At 43.2% G+C, this 21,025-nt stretch overlaps 1 protein-coding gene across 9 annotated transcripts in view; it reads left to right on the top strand.

The window, feature by feature from the left end:
* The window catches only part of KCNMA1 (potassium calcium-activated channel subfamily M alpha 1), a 665,861-nt gene that overhangs the window by 595,929 nt on the left and 48,907 nt on the right, over positions 1-21,025 (top strand). For all 9 annotated transcript variants that reach the window (XM_058671049.1, XM_058671047.1, XM_058671046.1 and 6 more), the window contains one exon: positions 1,741-1,933. In XM_058671049.1, the coding sequence (XP_058527032.1) occupies positions 1,741-1,933 (193 nt within the window). The remainder of the gene's footprint in view (positions 1-1,740; positions 1,934-21,025) is intronic.

The raw sequence follows: 21,025 nt of genomic DNA, 5'->3' as shown, positions 1-21,025 counted from the left end.
ATTTCAATAGTTTAGAGCTTGAGAATAGAATCATCATGGCCACTCGTCAGAAAAGTCAGTGGCTTCCATATCTTCCAGCACATGCTTTCTTCTCCAAGTTCCTCCCCTAGGAAGGGGGAGAAAGGAAGTGATCAAGAGGTAGATGTGGCAGTTGGCCACATTGTCAGGGAGTTGATGGTGACACAAGGTCTCTAGACAAGTGGAACAGAAGCTGGAGTTAGGCTGGATTACTAGCGGAACTGGTGGCCACGTGGAAACTCCAATATGATGCTGTGTGGCCACAGAGGAGCTCTGACATGGGGCGGCCTGATTCGTCTTTCTATGACCCTTCCCTGAGGACACAGCATGCATGAAGGTCAAGGCCCTGTTCTTCCACCACTGTTAAAGTCCAGCTGTGGTTACATCCCTGGATTGTTTGCCACTCCTGCTATGATCTGTTTTTTTTTTCCCATTATCTTTTGTTTTGGCATTAAAAAAATCTGTTTACTGGCTTATTTATTTTTAATGACACTGGTAATATACAAATCAATTCTTGTTATAAAATATTCAAACAATACAGAAGTATGTAAAGTCAAAAGGGAACTTCCTCACTTCCTCAATCTGTATTTCCCTCCCCAGAGGTAATTACTCTCAATAGTTTAGTGTGTTTTCCTCTTCCCTCTCTCCAAAATTTATATGCGTATCTGGAAATGGATGATTTTATTCTGTGAGGATTTTTCCCATATGAATGAGACAATACTTTTCAAATCTTCTTCAGACTTTTATTTTTCACTTGTTCTTTGAATCCTTGGCATCTCGGGAAGAGCTAGTTCTGTGTTTTTCTCTGGTATTGCTTTGCCACTGCAGACATGTCTGGTAGTTAGAGGGTATTTCAGAAAGTTTGTAGAAATACAGGACTGAGAGGTAAGTTTATTTTTAATATAATTGAAAAAAAAAACCCTCTCTTGAGTTTTCCAGGATGCGCATGTTCATGAACTTTTAAAAGATCTCTCTGATGCATATATCACAACGTTCCTTTTGCACAAAGTACACTTACCTTTTAAAATCATTTCCCTCAAACTTTTGAATACCTTAGCATATTTAGTCATTCCTTTATTGTGGAATAATTAGATTATTTCATTTTTTTCTTACTGTAAATATGCAGTAACATTGTATAACCTGAAGCTTAACCCCTTTGGGGGATACCCATTAATTCCTCTCCCTCCCTGAGCCTCGGAACCGAGCAGAGCTTTCCACCCACTTCCACCCTTTTCTCGATGCTTACTGGCCATTTCCCCTTGGCCGCCTTGGAAATTCCAGATGGAGCCCAAGTCAGAAGTGACCCGGTATCAAATAAACAGGTATTGCATCCCCATCCTCTTGTCACATTCTGAAAGCCAGAGGTTGCCAAAGGACAATTACTTAAGCAAGACAATTTCCAGGTAGGAAGAAGATGTAGAACCCTGGCAGGGTTCCTGTCCTGCATTTGTTAGTAACAGCTTGCTTGAGTATTGAGAGCATTGCTGAAACGCTGCCATCAGCACTAACTGCCCTTTCGATTAGCACACAGCTCCTATTCCCTGGAATGTAGTTAGGCCAGCTTAATGTCAAGGCATAAAAAGATACTTGTTAAATAATTTCCCAAAGCTCCGGTTCAATCTTTAATTTGTTTTTCTTCTTTTTTTTTTCCCCCTCTCCTCCTCACTCTCACTTCTGGCTTCTTTTTCTCTCTCTTTCCTTTTTCTTTCCTCTATGCCAAAGGGTACGCCATTAAGTCGGGCTGATTTAAGGGCTGTCAACATCAACCTCTGTGACATGTGCGTTATCCTGTCAGCCAATCAGAATAATATTGATGATACTTCGCTGCAGGACAAGGAATGCATCTTGGCGTCACTCAACATCAAATCTATGCAGTTTGATGACAGCATCGGGGTCTTGCAGGCGAATTCCCAAGGTAAGGACAGCCTGGAATACTTCTTTGCTGTGCCTGTGGGGGACAGGGACTGGCAAGAGGAATATCCTTCACTTGGTAATTCAAAGAGGCTCGCATGAGCCTGCCTGGCAGTAAAACCCATGGTTGCTATGCCTGCTTTCAAAGGGACATCTGCTGCCTCCACTTTCCATCCCAGGACACAGACCTGACATTGGTTGTCCCCACACATGCTAGGTTGCCTTGCCCCAGAATAAACAAGCCTCTAAATGGTCACCCCATCTGTATTCCCAATGCGTGGCTTTGCGGCCAGGATCATCGGCCAAATATCAGAGCACCAAAAAGATACTACGTGAGTCTAGTGTTTTCTTCCTGTAAAGAAGGGGTCTGGAAACAGTTTATAGAAAGAGAAGGCTATTTTGGTGCCAGAAAAGGAAAAAAGAAAAAAACAAACAAACCTGAAACCGTGTGTAATTTTTTTCCATACCACACATTTTTAATGTATTTTTAAAAGACCACCCATGTATTTTTTGCCACTGTGCTGGGACAGAGTGTTAAAGGTTGCCATTTTTAGGGCTCCGTGTGGGACTCTGCTAAACAAGAGACTGTGGTGTCTGATGGGTGGGGACTAGAGACACCCACAGTCATTTAGCAAGCAGACACTTGTCAGCCCGTGCATTTTCCCAAAGGAGGCACAGCAACCTTAAATGACACACATCTGTTTTCTGCTCTGCCCTCAATCTCCCCTGTCATTTATACTGGGATTGTAGGCAGGTGGTTGTAAGTAAAGATGTCATCTGCAAGTGTTGGAGAGGCTGCACAGCAGAGATACCATACTGTAACAGACAGCCTCGGGAATGGGGATCTGGCAGAGTGGGCTGCAACACATTTCCCCCTGAGTGACACCCTCATGTAAGCTTGCTAGGAGCTGTGGAATGGTTGCTACACACGGCCTGCTGGGTGGGCAGCAGTGATGCCCTCTGGAGCCTGAATCCCATCATCCTTGAATAGAAGGTTTAAGGAGCATAGCCACAAGAACAGCTGCTACTGCAATAGGAAGCAATACCTTCTTGAGAGCAGAGCAGATGTCTGACAACCATGCTGCTCATGCAGAGCTTTCTGGAAGCTCAATCATGAAACTTGGACCTGTGTGCTCCATTATCCTCTATCAACCTCCTTCTACTGTGTGCTCAACCTTGCAGCAAAGCTGGGAATAACATTTTCCATAGTCTCCTTCCCTTCTGGTTTTCTGCCTTTTATCGGTCTGGACTAGTGTGAAAGACTGGCTATGATGTGAATTAGAAAGTGGACATTGGAGGCAGCTGTACCTCTACTGTATGTTGAGCGGACTATTAGCTCAAAGCAGTCCTCGGACCTGAGAACCTATGGCTATGCACTGGGGACTGAGGCAGGAGTGAGATCTTCCTGGAGAACTTCCTACGTGGTGGTGCTTGTGAAATAGTCCATGTCCTTCTGATAACATTGACAGAGCCGGAAGTCTAATATTTACTTCTTTACTCCACTATTATCCTCTTACCCCCAAGTCTAAATCATGGCATCCCTTTGCTCAGATGAGTCTGCAAGACAGAGCATCAAATCTAGGTCCCAAGAGAGGGTTTGAGCTCATCCTTCCACCTGCCCCTTAGGAGCCAGAGCCTTCCTCCGATGCAGCCAGCCCAGGTCACACAGAGATGGGATGCACAGAGTTAACCACAATGAGCCTCCAGATGACACTTGGTGCCTCTGTTTGAGTCCTTGCCTCTCACTGTTTGTCCCCACCTCCCTGTCCCAACAGCTCACCCCATGCTGTACATTACCTGCAGGAGCTTGTTCGTAAAGCAGAATCTCATGGCCCAGCCCAGACATTCGGGTACCCATTGATTCCTTATACACTCAGCAACAAGTCCTCCTGCCAGCTGTTGGAACCCCTATCCAGCCTCCCAGATTCTATGCATTGGTCAATGGGGCAAATGGTCTTCCCTTCCCCAGTGTGCAAAAGCCGGCATAAATTCCTTTTAGCACAGCAATAAGTTTTGGCAGGAGCTATCAATGAAGGGAGCTCTGCATACTGCTGTCATGGGAAATTTGTTGTGTCTTTCCCCAAATTTGCACATTAAATCCTAACCCCCAAGGGAGGATATGAACAGATGAGGTCTTTGGGAAGCGATATGTTCATGATCATGGGTGGAGCTTTCATGAATGTGAATTTGTACAAGAGGCCCCAAGGAGACCCTTCATGTTGGCTGATGGGGATGAAGGGTCATCAGGGGGATCAGTAAGCAAACCCTCACCAGACCCTGAGCCAGCTGGCACCTGTGCACTGTACTTCCCAGCTCCCCAAACCATGGAGAAAACACTTGTGTTGTCTCTAAGCCATTTGGTTATAGTGTTTGCTCTAGAGACCTGAATGGATTCTCTCTCTCTCTTTCTCTCTCTCTCTCTCTCTCTCTCACACACACACACAGACACACACAGAGCAAGGGAAGGCAGGGGAGGGAGCTCTCTGCCTAGTAGTGCCTCCGATGGGTTTCTGATCAGCAGAACTTCTCAGCAGCCATAAATCCCATCTGCTCTCCATGTAGGCCCATGTTTCCATTTGTTGGCTTCCTCTCAATGCTCTCCACGTACTTGTTGTTCATGACTGTCTGACCTGTCAATAATAGTGATCCCGCAGCGGACACCCACACGGAGAGGTCCCTTCCTCCCCAGTGCTCATCTCTGCCTACTGGCCCCACACACTACTCCTTGGGCTTGCCTATTCCATGGGACCAATGAATGAGGCAACCCCACTGCCATTGCCCTTCCAACCATCCCAAGTTCTCCCTGGCCTCAGATATGCTTGTGACCCTTCATCTGGGCATTTGGCATGCCCCAACCTCCAGGTGGACCAGAAGGATGGGGAGCAATACGGATTTTAAAATTATCTCTTTGTTTTGGGGAACAAACTTAAACTTCTCCTGATTGTTGGCTACTTAAATTTATCGCCACTGCCACCCCCAATTTTCATTACTGTGAATGCTATGGTTTTTATACAACTTTGTTCTTTTTCTCCTAGTAGTGAACTCTGTTACTCTCTCCCCAGCAGTATAGAAGTGTGGACTCAGAGCAGATATGTTCCTGGGCCACAATGTCCCTGTGAGCTCCGAGAAATTTTTTTCTAATATGAGATAACTGGACATGAAACGTTTATCATCACATAGAGAAGGGGTTGGGCCTTCCAAGGAAGTTGTGCCTGGGTCTTTACCACTGACTATTAGGATCTCTCTCTCTCTCTCTCTCTTTCTTCCCTTTTCAAGTCCCCTGCTAATGTCACTTTTTCAGCTCACATGGTGTCAGAACTGACCCAGCCTAGGGATTCTGGCCCAGTCACTTTCTGAAAACATTGGAGATGTATGTGACGGCTTGTTGTCAAAAACAATTACAGAAAACGGTGGCATATTCTATGCAGAATGGTCTATCAGATGTGACATTTGGGTCTATGAGATGCAGTTTTAATATACAGCAGGCGAAACTATAGTGACAATTATATAAAGCAGGTGAAGCCGCTTCTTGCTGGTCAGCAAACATCAGCTCTGAACCACTTTACAATTCTTTACCAGCAACTAAGAGCCTTTATTTACAGAGTGGCTGTCACTTCCCTTTGGCTGGAGAGCTGGTGTATTATTTAGCACGCATTTATCTGGGGAAAACATTTCCATTTAAATCAGCTGGTACAACAGTGGCTTTCGCCAGACTGTTTCCCTATGGTTCTCAAAGACAAGAATTGAGTGTGATCTTGGAAAGGAGAGTGAACAGACGGAGGGCAGAAGGCGGGTCTGTTCTCAGAGACTCCCTCAGAGAGTCAGCTTCTAGAAAGAGGGCATACATGACAGGGTCTCCCCTTCTATTTTCATATCAAGACACAACATGAGGATTGTATAGCTTCTTGCTGCTTAACCTATCAAGGACAATAGCCTAAGGGAAATAAAGAGAAATAAATGGGCATCATCATAGAACAGGTGCTATAAAAACTCAGGACTCCAAGAGGACTGGATGCAGGCCATAGGTATCCTTGAGGAACACAAGTGAGTGGAAGAAAGTTTCCCTTCCTGCATAGACAATGGCAAGACAATGAGATGTCCATTGCTCAAAGCAGGGGAATGCAGAAAGCTTCTCATGTTTCAAGTAATGGAGAAGGCTTCTAAGAAGAGGTGACATCAGTGAATGAGGTGGACTAGTGCAGTGGCTCTTGAGCACCTGAGATGTGGTCCACGTGACTGTGGAACTGCATGTTCACTTTCAGTTAATTGTAATGGATTTGTATGGGCACAGGTGGCTAGTGGCTACAACACAGGCCTAGAGCCTAGACTTGTTGCATTGCTAAGAGTTTGAATTTCAAGGAGTCATGAAGTATTTGTAGGAACAGGGGGGATTGAGTCCATCTTTAGAAAAAAGAGAGCAGGCAAAAACATGAGCAGGATTAAAGGTAGATGAGACAGAGACCCACTGTAGACTAGAAAGGATGATATTTTTTAAAAATATATTTTTATTTTGAATTTTGAATTATGTGTACAATTTCATATAGGCTGGGATTCCCCCCAAACTCCCACCCCCTCGACAGATTTCCCCCATTTTACTACAGTGGTGTCTTGGCTGACAGTCCAACCTTTATGCTGTAAGCAGGAAAAGTAAGGCAGAAATTGAGATGATCTGAAGTATGAAAAATAGAGATCAAAGACCATCTAGGATGAAGAGTCGAGAAGGTTTTAAGCTTGATGACTGAGCAGACATTGAAGCAATTGACTGAGCAGAGGATGGAGAAGGAGAACCAGGCTTGGGGACAAAGGTAAGGGATTCAATCCTGGTTTTTCCTTTGTCCATGGGCAGCACCTGAGATTGGATCTGAGAAGATGTCATGAAGTTTGTCAGCAGACTTGGGTTTTTTCTTCATGTGTTTGGCAAGAAGATCAACAGTAGAAGTGGGCTTAAGTATGGGATGAGAATTCATGGAGGAAAGGAGTCTAGGGTGCTCTTAAGAGAACAATAAAATGAGTAACCACTGGGTCTCAAGAGTTGGGCTTATGGAGGTAGGGTTAAGAAGCAAAACAAGAAATAAATCCCTGTGCAGTCAAAGAGCACAGAGTGTGGATTAAGCTAGGGAAAAGCACAGGGTAGGCAGTATGAGTAGAAAAAAGAATACAGGGGCTTGGGGCCAGAGAAGAGCTTGGTGGTCCCCAGGAACTGCCTCCATGCTCCACATGAAAACTCCCAGCTGAAAGCCAAGACCATCTGAACACCCCCAACCACTACCGTGAAATAATGTCAGTGTTCATGAACATTCACTAAGATGATATAATAGGCACTTGCCAACCAAGAAAATATGTTTCTTAGATCATTGGTTTTCATCTTGACTGAATATTGAGTTGCTTTGAGATGCTAAAAAATACCCATGCTTGGTTGCAGCTCAGCAGTCATTATCTCGAGGGCCTGGGGCACAGCCTGGGCATCCAGCGGCATGTTATACTACCCTGGGACATTCCAGGTAAGACCAGGGTATAGAAGAGCTGCCCTGGGTGGCCTTCAAAGTTGCTGTACCAGCTCAGCTAGTCACTATTTTGGTTGTAAAGATAAGCACACCAAAGATCAGAGAAGTAAAGTAGTGATTTGAACCTGGTTCTTCCACTTTCAGGAACTGGAGGTCGTGGCCTGTAAACCATTTTGCTTCTTTAAGACAATTCTGTTGTCTCAGCTCAGTGATATGCCTTCTTCCTTTCAAAAAAAAATATTTTTAAGATCACCATAAGTGTTTCCAAACCTTGAAAAGTCTTAAATGGAGTAGAGGAGGGATGGTGAGGGGTGCAGTGGAAGGTACAGGTTCTGAATGTTTTCTCCTAACTGGCAGTATCTGTCAGTCTTGTTAGTGTTACCTGTCTCAAGATAGGAAGTGAAGGGTGGCGGCAGGGTGCAGAAAGTTCATTAACAATGCATACCATGAACAAAAAGCAATCTGTTTCAGATTTTTATTTTTGTATCAAGAGGATTTGTCTTGTAACTCCATTTTTTTCTAGAAGCTTTTAAAACATTTTTGGGAAAAATACTTATTTGAAAGCTTCATAGTAAGGAAGAGACAGAGATCTTCCGTTCACTGGTTTACTGCCCAGATAGCCACAACAGGTAGGGCTGGGTCTGGCCACCAGGAGCCAGGAGCTTCCTTCAGATTTCCCACTAGAGTGCAGCAGCCTAGTAACTTAGCCAGTCTTCTGCTACTGTCCCAAGCATGTTAGCAGGAAATGGAGCAGCCAAGACACAAACCAACACCCATTTTGGATGCCAGTGCCACAGGCATCAGCTTTACTGACTACTCCACAATCCCAGCCTCTTCTACAATCATTTTTTGAGTATTTACTTATTTATTTGGTAGAACAGTGAAGAGTGAGGGAAAGGTTCTCTAACTTCTGGCTCACTGCCCAAATGCCCATCAGAACCAGCACTAGACCAGGTATAAGCCAGAAGTCTGGATAATAGGGGCCCAAGCACTGGGGCCATCCTATGCTGCCTTCCCATGTGCATTTGCTAGCCTCCGGTCGGGCAATCGACATCACAGGCAGTGGCTTACCTCACTGTGCCACAATGCTGGACCCATATGCAAGCTGTCTAATGTACCTTCATATTAATGGTGATGTGGTCAGTCCTACTTCATGAGCTCAGCTTTTGAAAAGTAGCAGAGCTGTGACCTGAAATGCTGTGCTGTAGAGCAGCAAGAAGACTGTAAATAATGTTACAGGCATTGTGGAGCTATAGTTTTCAGAGCAAGACAGTCATGGGCTTGGAAGTGAGCTTTAGGGATGTTGATGTGGCAGCCTTGTGAAGCAGGGATCCCTAATAGGAACTGTGATTCCCCTAAAAAAAGACAGAAGCCCAGCACTAACCTCAAGTTAGTGGCTAAAGTCCTTGCCTTGTGGCTAAAGTCATTGTCTTGAACACACTGGGATCCTGTATTGGTGCCAGTTCTGATCCAGGCGGCTCCGCTTCCCATCCAGCTCCCTGCTTGTGCCTGGGAAAGCAGTCGAGGACGGCCCAAAGCCTTGGGACCCTGCACCCACATGGGAGACCCGGAGGAAGTTGGCTTCAGATCGGCACAGCACCGGCCGTTGCGGCCACTTGGGGAGTGAATCATCAGACAGAAGATCTTCCTCTCTGTTTCTCCTCCTCTCTGTATATCTGACTTTACAATAAAAAATAAATAAATCTTAAAAAAAAAACCCCGAACAAAAGAATGAGAGGCTCCAGCAGAAGACGCTGTCGATGTGAAATAGAATACATGAATTTGAGCTTCCTCCTGGCGATGGGGGACAGTGAAGCCATTCACTAGAAGAGTCTCGAGTAATGGCGAGCCAGGCTGGGGAGGAAGCCATTTCCCAGGGTTGAGCTTAGTCCTGGTTGATGTTGTAGGCATTGTGGAAAATCCACATGGGTGTCAAGAGTAGGTAGGTGGAAATGGGGTCCCTAACCCAGGACTGTGTCCCAGTAGGAGAGATAGCCATTGTTCTTACTCAAAAAGTGAAGAAGAACACAGGGAGAGAGGGAGGAAAGAGAGTTGAAGGTCAGAGTTCAAGGAAAAAAGAGAGCAAAGGCAGCTGTAGCTAGAAGCTGGGGAGCCACAAACTGAGTCTGTACCCTGACATCCCATAGAAGGAAAGAGCAGGGATACCTACCCAGGACTGGTTTCCCTTATCTCCTGTGAGCTGATTTCTCTGTATCTGATGTGCTTTCATAGCCACCAACTTAATAAACACTGTAGGGCTGTGCATGCATGCACATGCCTCTAGCACTCCTTGAATTGGAGCCCCTCTCGCACCAAATGAAAGAACACATAGCAGTGGGTGCTCAGCTTGATCTGCCTTTCCAGAGGTTAGGAAACCCAACTAGGGACCAAGGATAGCATTAATTGGGGGAAGGTCTTAGAGGTCTTACTCTTCCAGAGAAGAAAGTATGACTTCTTGCATTCTTTGTGTAAGACAGCCTGGGATAGACTGTCTAAACCTTTGGATGATGAAACACCAGGTCAGAAGATCCTGATGAGCTGGATACATCTTACTGGTAGAAGTGTAGTTCGATTTGAGCAGGGATTTCTGATTCTGGTTAGGTATGAGATAGAGTGTGTCAAGAGCTTTTCACTTTGAGGGGAAACACTGACAGACCAAAGCTGTGCTCAAGGAGACATGCGCCATGGGCCCATGCCAAGAGGGGAAGGCAAGCGGGCATAAAGGGCTGTTGTATCTTCTGCTCCTCTGGACAAAAGCCAGAGAGCCAATGGGTAATGATGAAAGAGTTCGGTCTTTTGGACCAACATAAGGAAGACATTTCTGGAAGAAACTGCCTGTAAATACGGTGAGGACCCTCTCACTCCAAGTTCATCTGCCCAGAGGAAGTTACTGATGTGGTCTTTGTGGTTGGGGGGAGGTTCAAGTGAGATGAGTTCTGGGGTTCATTAGAACAGAACATTTCTCGTACTGTCTTGGTTTTTTATTGCATTTAGGGGGTCTGTGTGTTATAGGATCCTCACTCTTGCTCCAGAGGGAGAGTGATGGCGTTTGACAGGATTAGGGTCACGGGTCTTTCACTGGAAGCACTCACATCCTTCTGGAATGGTACTGTCTTCGTGTCAGGATGAGGAGCAGCCGGTGTTGGGGTGCATGGCTGCACATCTGGCTTTCCCATTTGTGTCGCAGACCACCCCGTCCTCAATGCCCATTGCTGCCCTCCCCCACCTGCCCATCACTCCCTTCCGTCTCCCTTCCTCCTCTCCCTCCTCACTCCCTCCCCCACCCGACCCCCATCTGCTCGCTGCCTCTTGCAAACACACCCAAGCACATATCCTCACACACACACATTCTCCCTCCCTGAAATCAGAGAAGCATTTTGTCAGCTGCTCCCATATAACATTTCATTACCACAATATTCTCTCTCCGTTCTGAAATGGTGGTGGGGGAGAAGCCATTTCTCTTTATACCTACCAAATGAACAAAGCTCAGCGCTAAAATATTTTTCTTCGATTGTAACTGAAACTGCTGTTGGCTTCCATCCCAAAAACCAGAAAGACAATTATACTTAACTGTTTAGAGATTTATAAATACCACACTCGAGTAGCCTCTAGGTAGTAACTTTAGATACCCAGTCCAATAATTTTCTTTTATTGGTTTGTGATTTAGATCTTATTTTGAGTCCTCTATAATAAGAGTAGTACATTTCATTAAAAGAGCTTACTAAACAATAAAGTAAGTCTGGCTTAGGGCTCTGATCGGGTCTCCAGGACAGAAAGAGGCTTGCCCTGTCACATTTCTTCTGTGGACGTTGCAAGACGAATCTCAGCACAGGGGTGCAGATGTAATTCAGCAAAGCACAATTGCAGCTGTTTCCTAAATGACTTGAACTTAGGAGAATTTTTCCTACACAGCATATTTCATCACACGAAAGATCCTCTTAAGAATGCCACTTACTGTTCTGCTAATAGATTCCCAGAGAAAGCCGACACTGCAGTGGCAGCAGTGGCAAGATGTTGCAGAAACCCAAAGCACTTTCTGAACCTCAGGGTGGTTCTGTGCCTCCTGAATCTGAGTGTCTTCCTTGGGGTTGGGGAAAGAGGAAGAAAAACTGAAAAAGAACAGAATTGTCTCTTCCTTCCTACTGCATGGAGAGCAGTAGCACTTCCCCACCAGGCAGCGCCCTGTGTGGGATACCTGTAGTGAATAAAAAGTCTTAGCTGCAGGGACACAAAATAGATGTGAGTTGGTGGCATTGAGCTGGCCTCATGACCTTGGCATCAGGCTCTCAAGTGCTAGTTCATTCTTCAAAGGGTAGGTGATTTGCCAATGTCCCTCTAGAAATGTGTTTGTTTTTCAGGTGAGCTGTGTATCAGGCACATTCGTATATGCTGTCTCATTGAATCTCCGACAACCTGCTGGGGCAGTGGTTACTATTTCCATTTTACTGATGAAAAGATAGAGGCTGGGGGGAAATTCAACCCTAAGAGCCAGTTAACAGCACCTATGTTGATCCCCACATGGTCTGTTTCTAAAGCCTATACATTCCTCGCTACCTCAATGTGCCTCCTGAAACAAAACCACCCCCCAAAATCAAGTGTTATTCTGATGAGTGAGCCTAAAGTTAACTTTACATGTCTGCTTTCAAAGGCTTAAATGTATTGCCAGGGACAAACATTTAAGCACTCAGTGGATCCCAGCCTTACTCCACAAGTGATCCCTGCTACCAACATTTTTTTGTTTGTTTGTTTTTCCAATGGTTCTGGTCTCCATAAAATTCTATTATTTGAGTGACTGGCCTTATCTGTTCCCAGAATGAGAGAATAGTATTCCCTTGGCCTGAGCTTTGCTTTCTACAATAGCTGGACAAGCTAGTGGAGAAATGGGTGAAATTTGAAGTACTCCGCTTTAGCTTTTGCTCAATCATATCCTTGTTTGAGCTCCCTCTCCTCCCAGGCCACCTCCCTCCCCCGCTGGCCCCGTACCTACAGATTGGACTTCAGTGCTGTCAGGAAGAATATGGGACATTTGAGACAGAGCTATCGCTTTCTTGTGTCAAGAGACTTCAAAATATTTCCAGGTTTTGTGTACTCATTTCAGTCTCCAGGTGGAAGTTCCCTCAGAAGTCAATAGATGAGGATGAACAGACCACTGTAGTCCCCAAAGCAAGGATTTCAGGCCATCTGTTAGGCTGAGAAAATGGATTGGAAAATTACCTCATGGGAGGAAAGTCCAGATGTGTAATCAGAGATAGGTACAGGAAGTCTTATAATCCCATGGACCTGAGGAGGCCTCTGATGAAATTCTGGATAAGGCCAGGTCAGTATGCAGTTCCTTTCCTGTGCCTGAGGTTAGGGTCCTGTTCTTTCTGTTCTCTATGTGTCAAGGAAACTGTGGGATCTATTGGCAAAAGTTCCAGAGACACATGAGACAATCTGTATGATATAATTTGAGTTCATATATTTAGTGATACAAGGTTGATGATATTCCACAACACTGTGCAAATCTAATCTGAACCATTTCTAATTTTCTGACACCCAGATCTAAGCCACATGCATTAAGACAGCATGCATGCCTCCAAATGAGCCTAGCCAACTGTCCACTGTTTGTTTATTTACTTATTTATTTAGCCATTACTCATGTGTTTATAGCCAAAAAGCCATGTAATTTTCTAAAGCCTTTATTTATTTTCATAAAAATGGCCCCGTATATAGCTCATCTGATTTACAAGTGACTTTAATTCTGCATTTATAGAATGTTTAAGGATATAAATGGCTCTTATATGTTTCAGTTATATTTCATGACATGTTCTAGAAGAAAATAATCCTCAGTTCCCAAACAGCGGCTTGGTTGACATTGAACATGTTGTTAGATATAGTGAAGATTTTCTATTGGATGTGTTAAGTGTGATATGGATGTTACCATATGAGGTGATACGAAAAGGCTGAGAATGCTCTGGGCCACATTGTTAAGGAATACCCAGAATAATTAGACTTGAATTTGAAAAGAGGTATTATTATTATTGTCATCCAAGGAGCAGCTGGACATATAAAAGGGGCTGAAGCCAAGTAAAACAAGAAATGTAAGCAGGGAAGGCCAGTTGTATCCCACCAAGGGTTACCTTCTATGTTGTCACCTGGTAAAGCAACCAAGGGACTTAAAACAGCTTGTCTTATCAAAGGCAGTGGGTTGTAGATGAGATTCCTGTTGACTTAACATACCCTGAAGTGGGTACTGATTTTCCCCATCCCCACAAAAGAGCAGAAAAGTATGTAAATGCTTAGTATAGCACCTTGTACCTAGTGGACACTTGAGAAAAGTATGTAGAGGGAGTGAAAAAATGATTTAATCCTGCAGTCTGTTGTCTGTAGCCTGTTGTCTTAGGGGACTGCAGATGAGATAAAATCAGTTCCATCTCTTTATTAAATATATACACTTTCCTACCAGGTTTCAATCACCGTTTATTCATTTGACACCTGGGCACTGGGTGCCAGGCAAGGATTACAAAAATCGAGAACATCAACTTGTCTGCAGGAGTCTTGGCCAGAAGGCCAAGTTGTCTCTAGTGTAAATCGTTCCAGTCCTTCAACCTTTACCAATAGCCCTCAGTCCTCAACCTAAATGAATTCATTAGATACCCTGGTGTAGAGAACCAACCCATGCCTGGTAAGGGTGGCATGACTGAGGTCTCCCAATTTTAACTAAGGACATTTCACTCTTGCAGCCTTAGAGACCATTAGGGAATCTGAGGACTCCTCTGGCCACCTGGCATCTCAGCAGGAGCTACTCAGAGGGTGGAGTTTTTGCTCTAGTTCTTGATGGTGAATTGCAAATGTGGCTGTCAAAGTGATTACATAACAGAGTAGGGTAAAGGATTTGGGCTAAAATCCTGTGTCACCTGATTGTGGAGGAAGATTGTGCCTTCAATTCTCCATCTGTTAAGTGGGGCTTCAAAGACCCAGAGGAATCAGTGTGTGAATACAGAGAGGTGAGAGAAACCACACCAGTGTTAATAATAAACATGAAGAGGTAAACAAATGACTGTTCATATTGGCAGTCGTATTTATATGTAGCACACATGGGTTGTGGGACAGGCAGCCTGGCTATGAACTGAGCTTCTCCGCCTACTAGGCTGAACAAAGTGTTTAGCTCTCTGATCTTCAATGTTCTTGCTAAGAATATGAATTGTACCTGTTGCATCAAGTTTTTGAAGCACAGGACTTTCTATTGTCTGCAATATCTTCAGATGAGTCAGAAAAAGCTACTGTTTTTTCCAGGCATGATTTCCATCTCCTGAACAGAAGCTGTCATAATGTATTTATTAGATTCAAACTAAACACTTGTCTGCCATCTATGAAAACTGCTGTAATAAATATGCAAATATACTATATCAGTGGCATGAGTGGTGCCAGCTTAGATTAGCTGTTATGCAGTGCCTACCCTTCACAGCTATTCATGGCAGCCCTGAGTGAATACGTACAGAGAGTGACGTAGCTAGAGACCATGCAACTTTAGCTGTCTCTGTTGTCATATTGCGTGGTGTTGCCATTTTCTTCCATCCGGGTCCCTAAAATACCAAATAGCAAGGTAGGGTTGCCCATTCATAACTAGCAGATAAGGCTATTGTTGACTTGTCTTGTCTGTAAATATGTAGAGAAAATGAATAAGAATGGAAATGAGGATACCCTTGAGGAGTGAGCAACATAGGAAAGGTAGGTTTAGCTGGCCCTCTGGAAGTGTTGAGGAAGAAATGAGATAGAGTGTATGACCTACTTTCTTTCCTTTATTTCTGTTTATTCCTTTTTGTGTAACTCTGACCCCCAAGCAAGACACCTACAGTATAATAGTTCTGAAGGTAGAGAAGGGTCTCAGATTCCTGTAAATACACAATAAAATATCCCCAGTATTGACACGTGATATTCACATGCAAATTCAAGAAGTTTAACTAGCCCAACAGTTTTAGCCATATCACCATCCATTTTAAAATTTAACTGTCAAATAAAATTATGTGTATTTAAGAAATACAACATGATGATTTGAAATTAGGGAATGATCAGCCCACTCAAGTTCATGAACACAGTCATCATCTCACTTAGCTACTGCATTGTGTGTTTGTGAGAAGGACACTTGAAATCCAATCCTTCAGCAAATTTCAAGTACAAGATATGATATTGTTGATTAGTCATTGTGCTGCTCATTACATCAATATCTCCATAATTCACTGAAAGCTTTGCCAACCACTTTGTACTCTTTGCTTCTGTGAATTTGACTTATTTTTAGATTCCCCATGAACCTGAGATCGTGTAATAGTTATGTTTCTGCCACTGGCTTATTTCACTTATCAGAGTGTTCTCGAGTTAACCTGTATTATTGCAAGTGGCATTCTTTTCTTAAGGATGAATAATAAGTTTTTTATTCACACATCAAAGATGCATAGATCATTTCTGCTTTTTCAAGGACATTTCTGTATCTTGGCTATTGTGAATAATGCTACTGTGAACCTGGGCGAATAGATATATGTTCACAATATAGTTTTCAGTTCCTTTGGATATTTATTCATAAATCAGAGTGCTGAATCATATGGTAGTGTTAGTTTTAAGTTTTTGTTGGAACTACCATACTGTTTTCATAGTGGCTGAACAAATTTACATTTCTGCCAACGGTATGCAGTGATTTTCCCTTCACACCCTCGTCAACCTTGTGTTGCCTCTGCTGCTTTTGGTAATAGCAATTCTAATGGGGTGAGTTGATATCTCAAAATAGCTTTGATTTGCTTTCTCTGGTGGTTGGTGAAGGTGAACACCTTGTCGTGTACTGGGACACTTGTATGTCTTTAGAAAAATGTATCTTCAGACTCCTGGCCCATTTTTCACTTGGGTCTTTTTAATTTTTATTTTCATTTTTGCTTTTAGGTTGTACGAGTTTCTTATGTGAGTAAGAATAAGTAAGAATAAATATGAGTATCTTACAGCATTTAGAAAATATTTTCTCCCACTTCATCATAAGTTTTCATAAGTTCCTTTTAATTGTGTTTATGTTTCCTTCGCTAGTCAGAGCTTGTAAGTTTGATACAGTCTTGCTTGTTTATTTTTGTTTGTGCTATCCGTGGCTTTGGATTCACGCCCAAAAAAATCATTGCCAAGGCCAATGCTAAGGAGCTATTTTCCTGTCTTCTTCTAGGAGTTTTATGGATTATAGTCTCATATTGGAGGTTTTAATTCACTGTGAATTGATCTTTATTTGGTATAAGACAAGGAAACAGTTTCATTCTTTTGCATGTGAATCTTGGAGTTTCCACAATGTCATTTATAAAATATTTTCCTCATTATGTTTATGATGTCCTCACCAGTGATCACTAGATTCTAGTGATGGGTTTGTTTCTGAATGGAAATGACCTTGACTGCACATTGTCATTACCTGGGAAACATTTAAAATTCCCCAAGATGCTCATGCTGCACTCCATGGCAATACAAAATTGAGCCTCGGGCCAGGATACGAGCATCAGAGATTCCAAAATGCAGAAAAGCTAGGACACACTAGTCTTGATTCTTTGCTAATCCAGTGAAACAATTTGATCCTAGTTATCAGAGTTGCTGATTCACAAAAATTAAAATCTCCATAGAGTTGGTGGCCTCCGAGAGATGAGGACTTGTAAGTTCAGAGGACCCAGGAGGATAAGATGGAAGTGGCCAGCCTAAGAATGTCCAATCTGGATTTTTAAACTTCCAGTGGGAGCCAGGGAGCACAGGGTGCATTGAGCAGAGGCGTGTCCACATGAGAGGTCAGAGCAGCTAGGCGCAAGTGGTTCTGTGCAGCTACAGTCAGCATAGCAAATGGAAGAATTGTGAAAATCAGTCAGGCCGTGCAAGGGAAGTAAATAATGAGAACATCAGGACTGAGGTTTCACACTTCATCTATAAACCTGCTTTTCATAGGCCCCTGGGTGATTATGAATTCACAGTGGCTTTTTTTTTTTTTAAATCGGGGTTGAGTGGGGGCTGTTTTGCATTTCCACAGGAAACCTTTCCAGTTAGGCAGGTGTGTCTCCTTCTATTTACTTATTTATTTATTTGCATTTAAGATTTTGATAACTTAAGAACATACTTTTTGATGTGTATTCATTATATACCAGGCAAGGATGGGATTGTCTCCATCTTATGAAATATTAAATCAAAATGCCTTTCATTCCCAAATGTCTTAGATAAATACAGCAGTCTCCTGAAGCCCCTCTTGGAGCCGTTTTGCCTGCGAATTTATTGTTTTGTCTCCATTTTCAGAAAGGCCTGTTTTCTGTGAAGGATAGCACTCTAGGTAGTTTTTAAGGCACCAACTCCTCCGGAGTTGCCAGTGTCGGCAACAACTCTTACGTAGATGGCACACGAGGGATGCAGGCTGATCGCCTGCTGTAAGATGACAAACGGGCACAGAGTGTTATTGTCTTTGATTGCACGCCTTACATCATCTGTATGTAGGAATAAGAGGGCCATCCTTTATCTTTAGCCATTTTATAAATATTTAAGTCCTTAGAGTTGCCTAAAGATATTAAAGCATATTTTACAGTCGTTCGAATATAAATATTATATATAGCACATGATACCAAAGTGGTTTAATGAATTCATAATTTTTTTCTTCCCATTTATTGGAATGTATTTTATGTTCCAAAAGTTCCATTTAAAGAATAAGATAGCATTCAGCTGCCTGACAGTGCATTAGGCCAATGGCTGGCATGATGGGTGGGGCCTCAAGTCAGTCATCTTAAGAGTTTCTCTTAAGAAAAGGGGTGGGGTAGGAGAAGGAAGCAGGACCTCAGGAAGCAGTTCCTCACTCTCCCGGTTTTAACAGTTCTAGATATAAAATTTTTTGAATAAACAATCTTGGTGCTTATTTAAGTCATAAAGTGTTTTCAAACAGAAAACTTTTTATAGGCCCTTTACCTCCATTTCAGAGAGATTAAGTTTAAAAATAAAATAAAAAACACATAAGTAAGAGCAAAAAAAGCAAATTTTGTGATTTTCTCGCCCCTCCAATGGTCTTTTATACTCAGGGACGCAGGTCCTATTTATGCAGCATGCAGTGGTGACTCGGGGCCCTGATTTGGACAGTGACTTCCCATGCAGTCTGAATATATCTCCCTCAATTAGGAGGTTTCCAAGTTGCTTTGTCCTTTGACTGTGTGCAAGGGAGTGACAGGGTAACTATTAGTGCATCTCTTTTCAATTTCCTGGTGAAATATACGGAGTTTCCCTTTAATATTTCACTAAGTTTCCCCAGCTCCCAGCGGGGAGTCAGTGCTGGGTAATGTTTGCTAATTACCAACAACAAAATCCGACATACAACGCTGGGAAATTACCTGACCCTTTCTGTTTTAATGAGACAATGAGGATTTCTCCAAGTGGTGTTGTTTCACTGGTTAATGGTGTCAGCGATGTTGTAATTGTGGGTAGAGACACATTAACTGAACAACCACATGTAGAAAGGGCTTTCTCTCTGCCAGCCCTTTGGAGACTAGAACCATATCATCATTAAGCCTTTGTCATTTGCATGCTGCTAATCACTTACTTTATTATCCAGTGTATCCACTGTTTTCATTTAATTGCTCCTTAAATTAAAATTAAAAATAGTTCTCCAGCCCACAATGGCTGGGATAGCATCTTGATTATGAAGATAACTCCCAGAAAATGGAACTACTGGTAATACAGTACCAGGATGATGAGAGCCCCGACATGGCTGCTGCCTGTGGGCCTCTGGGGCCTCGTCGTGGTGGTTTTCTCTTCCTGGAGCCCATACTGTTTGTTTAATAAATGGTCATTTATGGCCTCTTTGGCCACAGGAACAACTTTGGGGGGTGGGAAGGATGTCTGTCTTTCTTAGTGGTTTAGATACTGAAGGTTGCTCTTTGGGCCGAGGTGCAACATGGAATAGAAGACAGAATGTGTGCTGGAGCCAGGGAAGGCATTGGAAAGCTGACCCTCAGTTCCCCTTGCATGTGATTCTGTCTGAGCTTCTCTGGGAACAGTTGGATTCACAAACTTCAGAACTAGTAGGCCCTTCAAGCCAAGTCCATCTTACAGATGAGGAAACAGGACCAGAGAGCAGCCCATGGCAGCCTCCTGTCAGCAGGCAGAGTAGATACAGGGCTTCTGCGGGCAGGATGGAGCCTGGCATTACCATGTGCAAGCTACATGATTGTCACAATACAGGTTGTCCAGTCTGTGGCTGTAGCAGGCCTAGATCCATGCTTTCTTGACAAAGACCCAGTGATAGGACATTATATATATTTCCGCTACTGCCAAACCACAACTCAATGATGGCTCTGCAGTTACTCCTGAAGAGTGAGTAGCGAAACCAGAATTATCACGATTGTCATGTTTTATCCGATGTGTCATCATCACAAGGAATTGGGGGGCATTATTTTCACCTCAGTGTAGGGTTGGGAAAACCAGGTATGGGTAAGACACTGAGTGTCTAACATGGGTTCTCGGAGTTAGGGGTTGACACTCCTCTCTCCCGTGTTCTCTGTAAGTTCTACTACCCTGTTATTGATATATAATAAGAAGTCAGTATTTGTGAGTGCCCAAACTGTGCTAGTTACTGTAATAAAGAAGTTTTCCTGCATTATTATTAACCCAATTATTTTTTCATGACATATTATTGTGCCTATTATACAGATGAGGAACATTTAACAAGGAATTTAAAGAAATTGTCCTGGTCACAAAACTAGAAACTGAAAGGCAGGCTGCAACTGATACAGTCTGGCTGCAAAATTCAAGTTCTTAACCAAGGTATAGATGAGTTCAGGTTGTGTTCTGAGGGCAGTGATCATGCTGGGACCAGTGAAACCCTCCTCCAGAGAAGACTTGTGTATGTTTGTATGCACGCACACGTGTGTGCTTGACAATGACTCATCTTGTGATACTCGATCCCAGTTATGCAAGCAGGATCCAAGTTATAGATTCTTCATTAGCGTAAGCATTTATATAGGAAACCTCTTACCACTTAAAAGAAGGAAACTTAAAATGCTTTCTTGTAAAGGACTTGTGAATGTTTGGAACCTGGGCTGCTGTCTTAGGCCAGGCACACAGTCTCCTGAACCATTCAAAGACAGCTGGCTGCAAGTTGCCAGGGATGGGATTCTGCTTTTCCTGAATTACATGGCAATGGCTTGGATCACTTGGCAAATCCATCTTTTACAGCTACTTAATTTTCTGTGTTCTTAAGATACGGCAGTTTTAGCTTGCTTGTGATTTTGTAGCTCTGGTTCTTGCTCCATTGGACATTGGTTCATGCTAAACCAAACAAGTGGGGCCCATTTGGCATTTGGTGTTTTAAATGCAAAAGGGCATTCGAACTCCCTGACAAATGCTGAAAAACAAAGCACTGAGAACATAGAGAAACTGTTTATAATGAAAAGGTGGTTACATTCTCAGTCAATCTATCACTTTAATGAGCTCTTTACATTTCTTTGATTGATGCTCACCAAAAGGAGGAGAGAAAAAAATGGATGTAATGAAACAAAATGGTATATAATCTTGGCAGCAGGAGTGAGTTTGTGTGGGTTTTCTAAGTGTCCGTGCCATATCACTGTCTTGTACTG

This window comes from Ochotona princeps, chromosome 13 (assembly GCF_030435755.1).
Source record: "Ochotona princeps isolate mOchPri1 chromosome 13, mOchPri1.hap1, whole genome shotgun sequence".
In the NCBI taxonomy this organism is placed as follows: Eukaryota; Metazoa; Chordata; class Mammalia; order Lagomorpha; family Ochotonidae; genus Ochotona; species Ochotona princeps.
The sequence above is the reverse complement of the archived record's forward strand: the minus strand, read 5'-3'. Positions and strand labels throughout refer to the sequence as shown.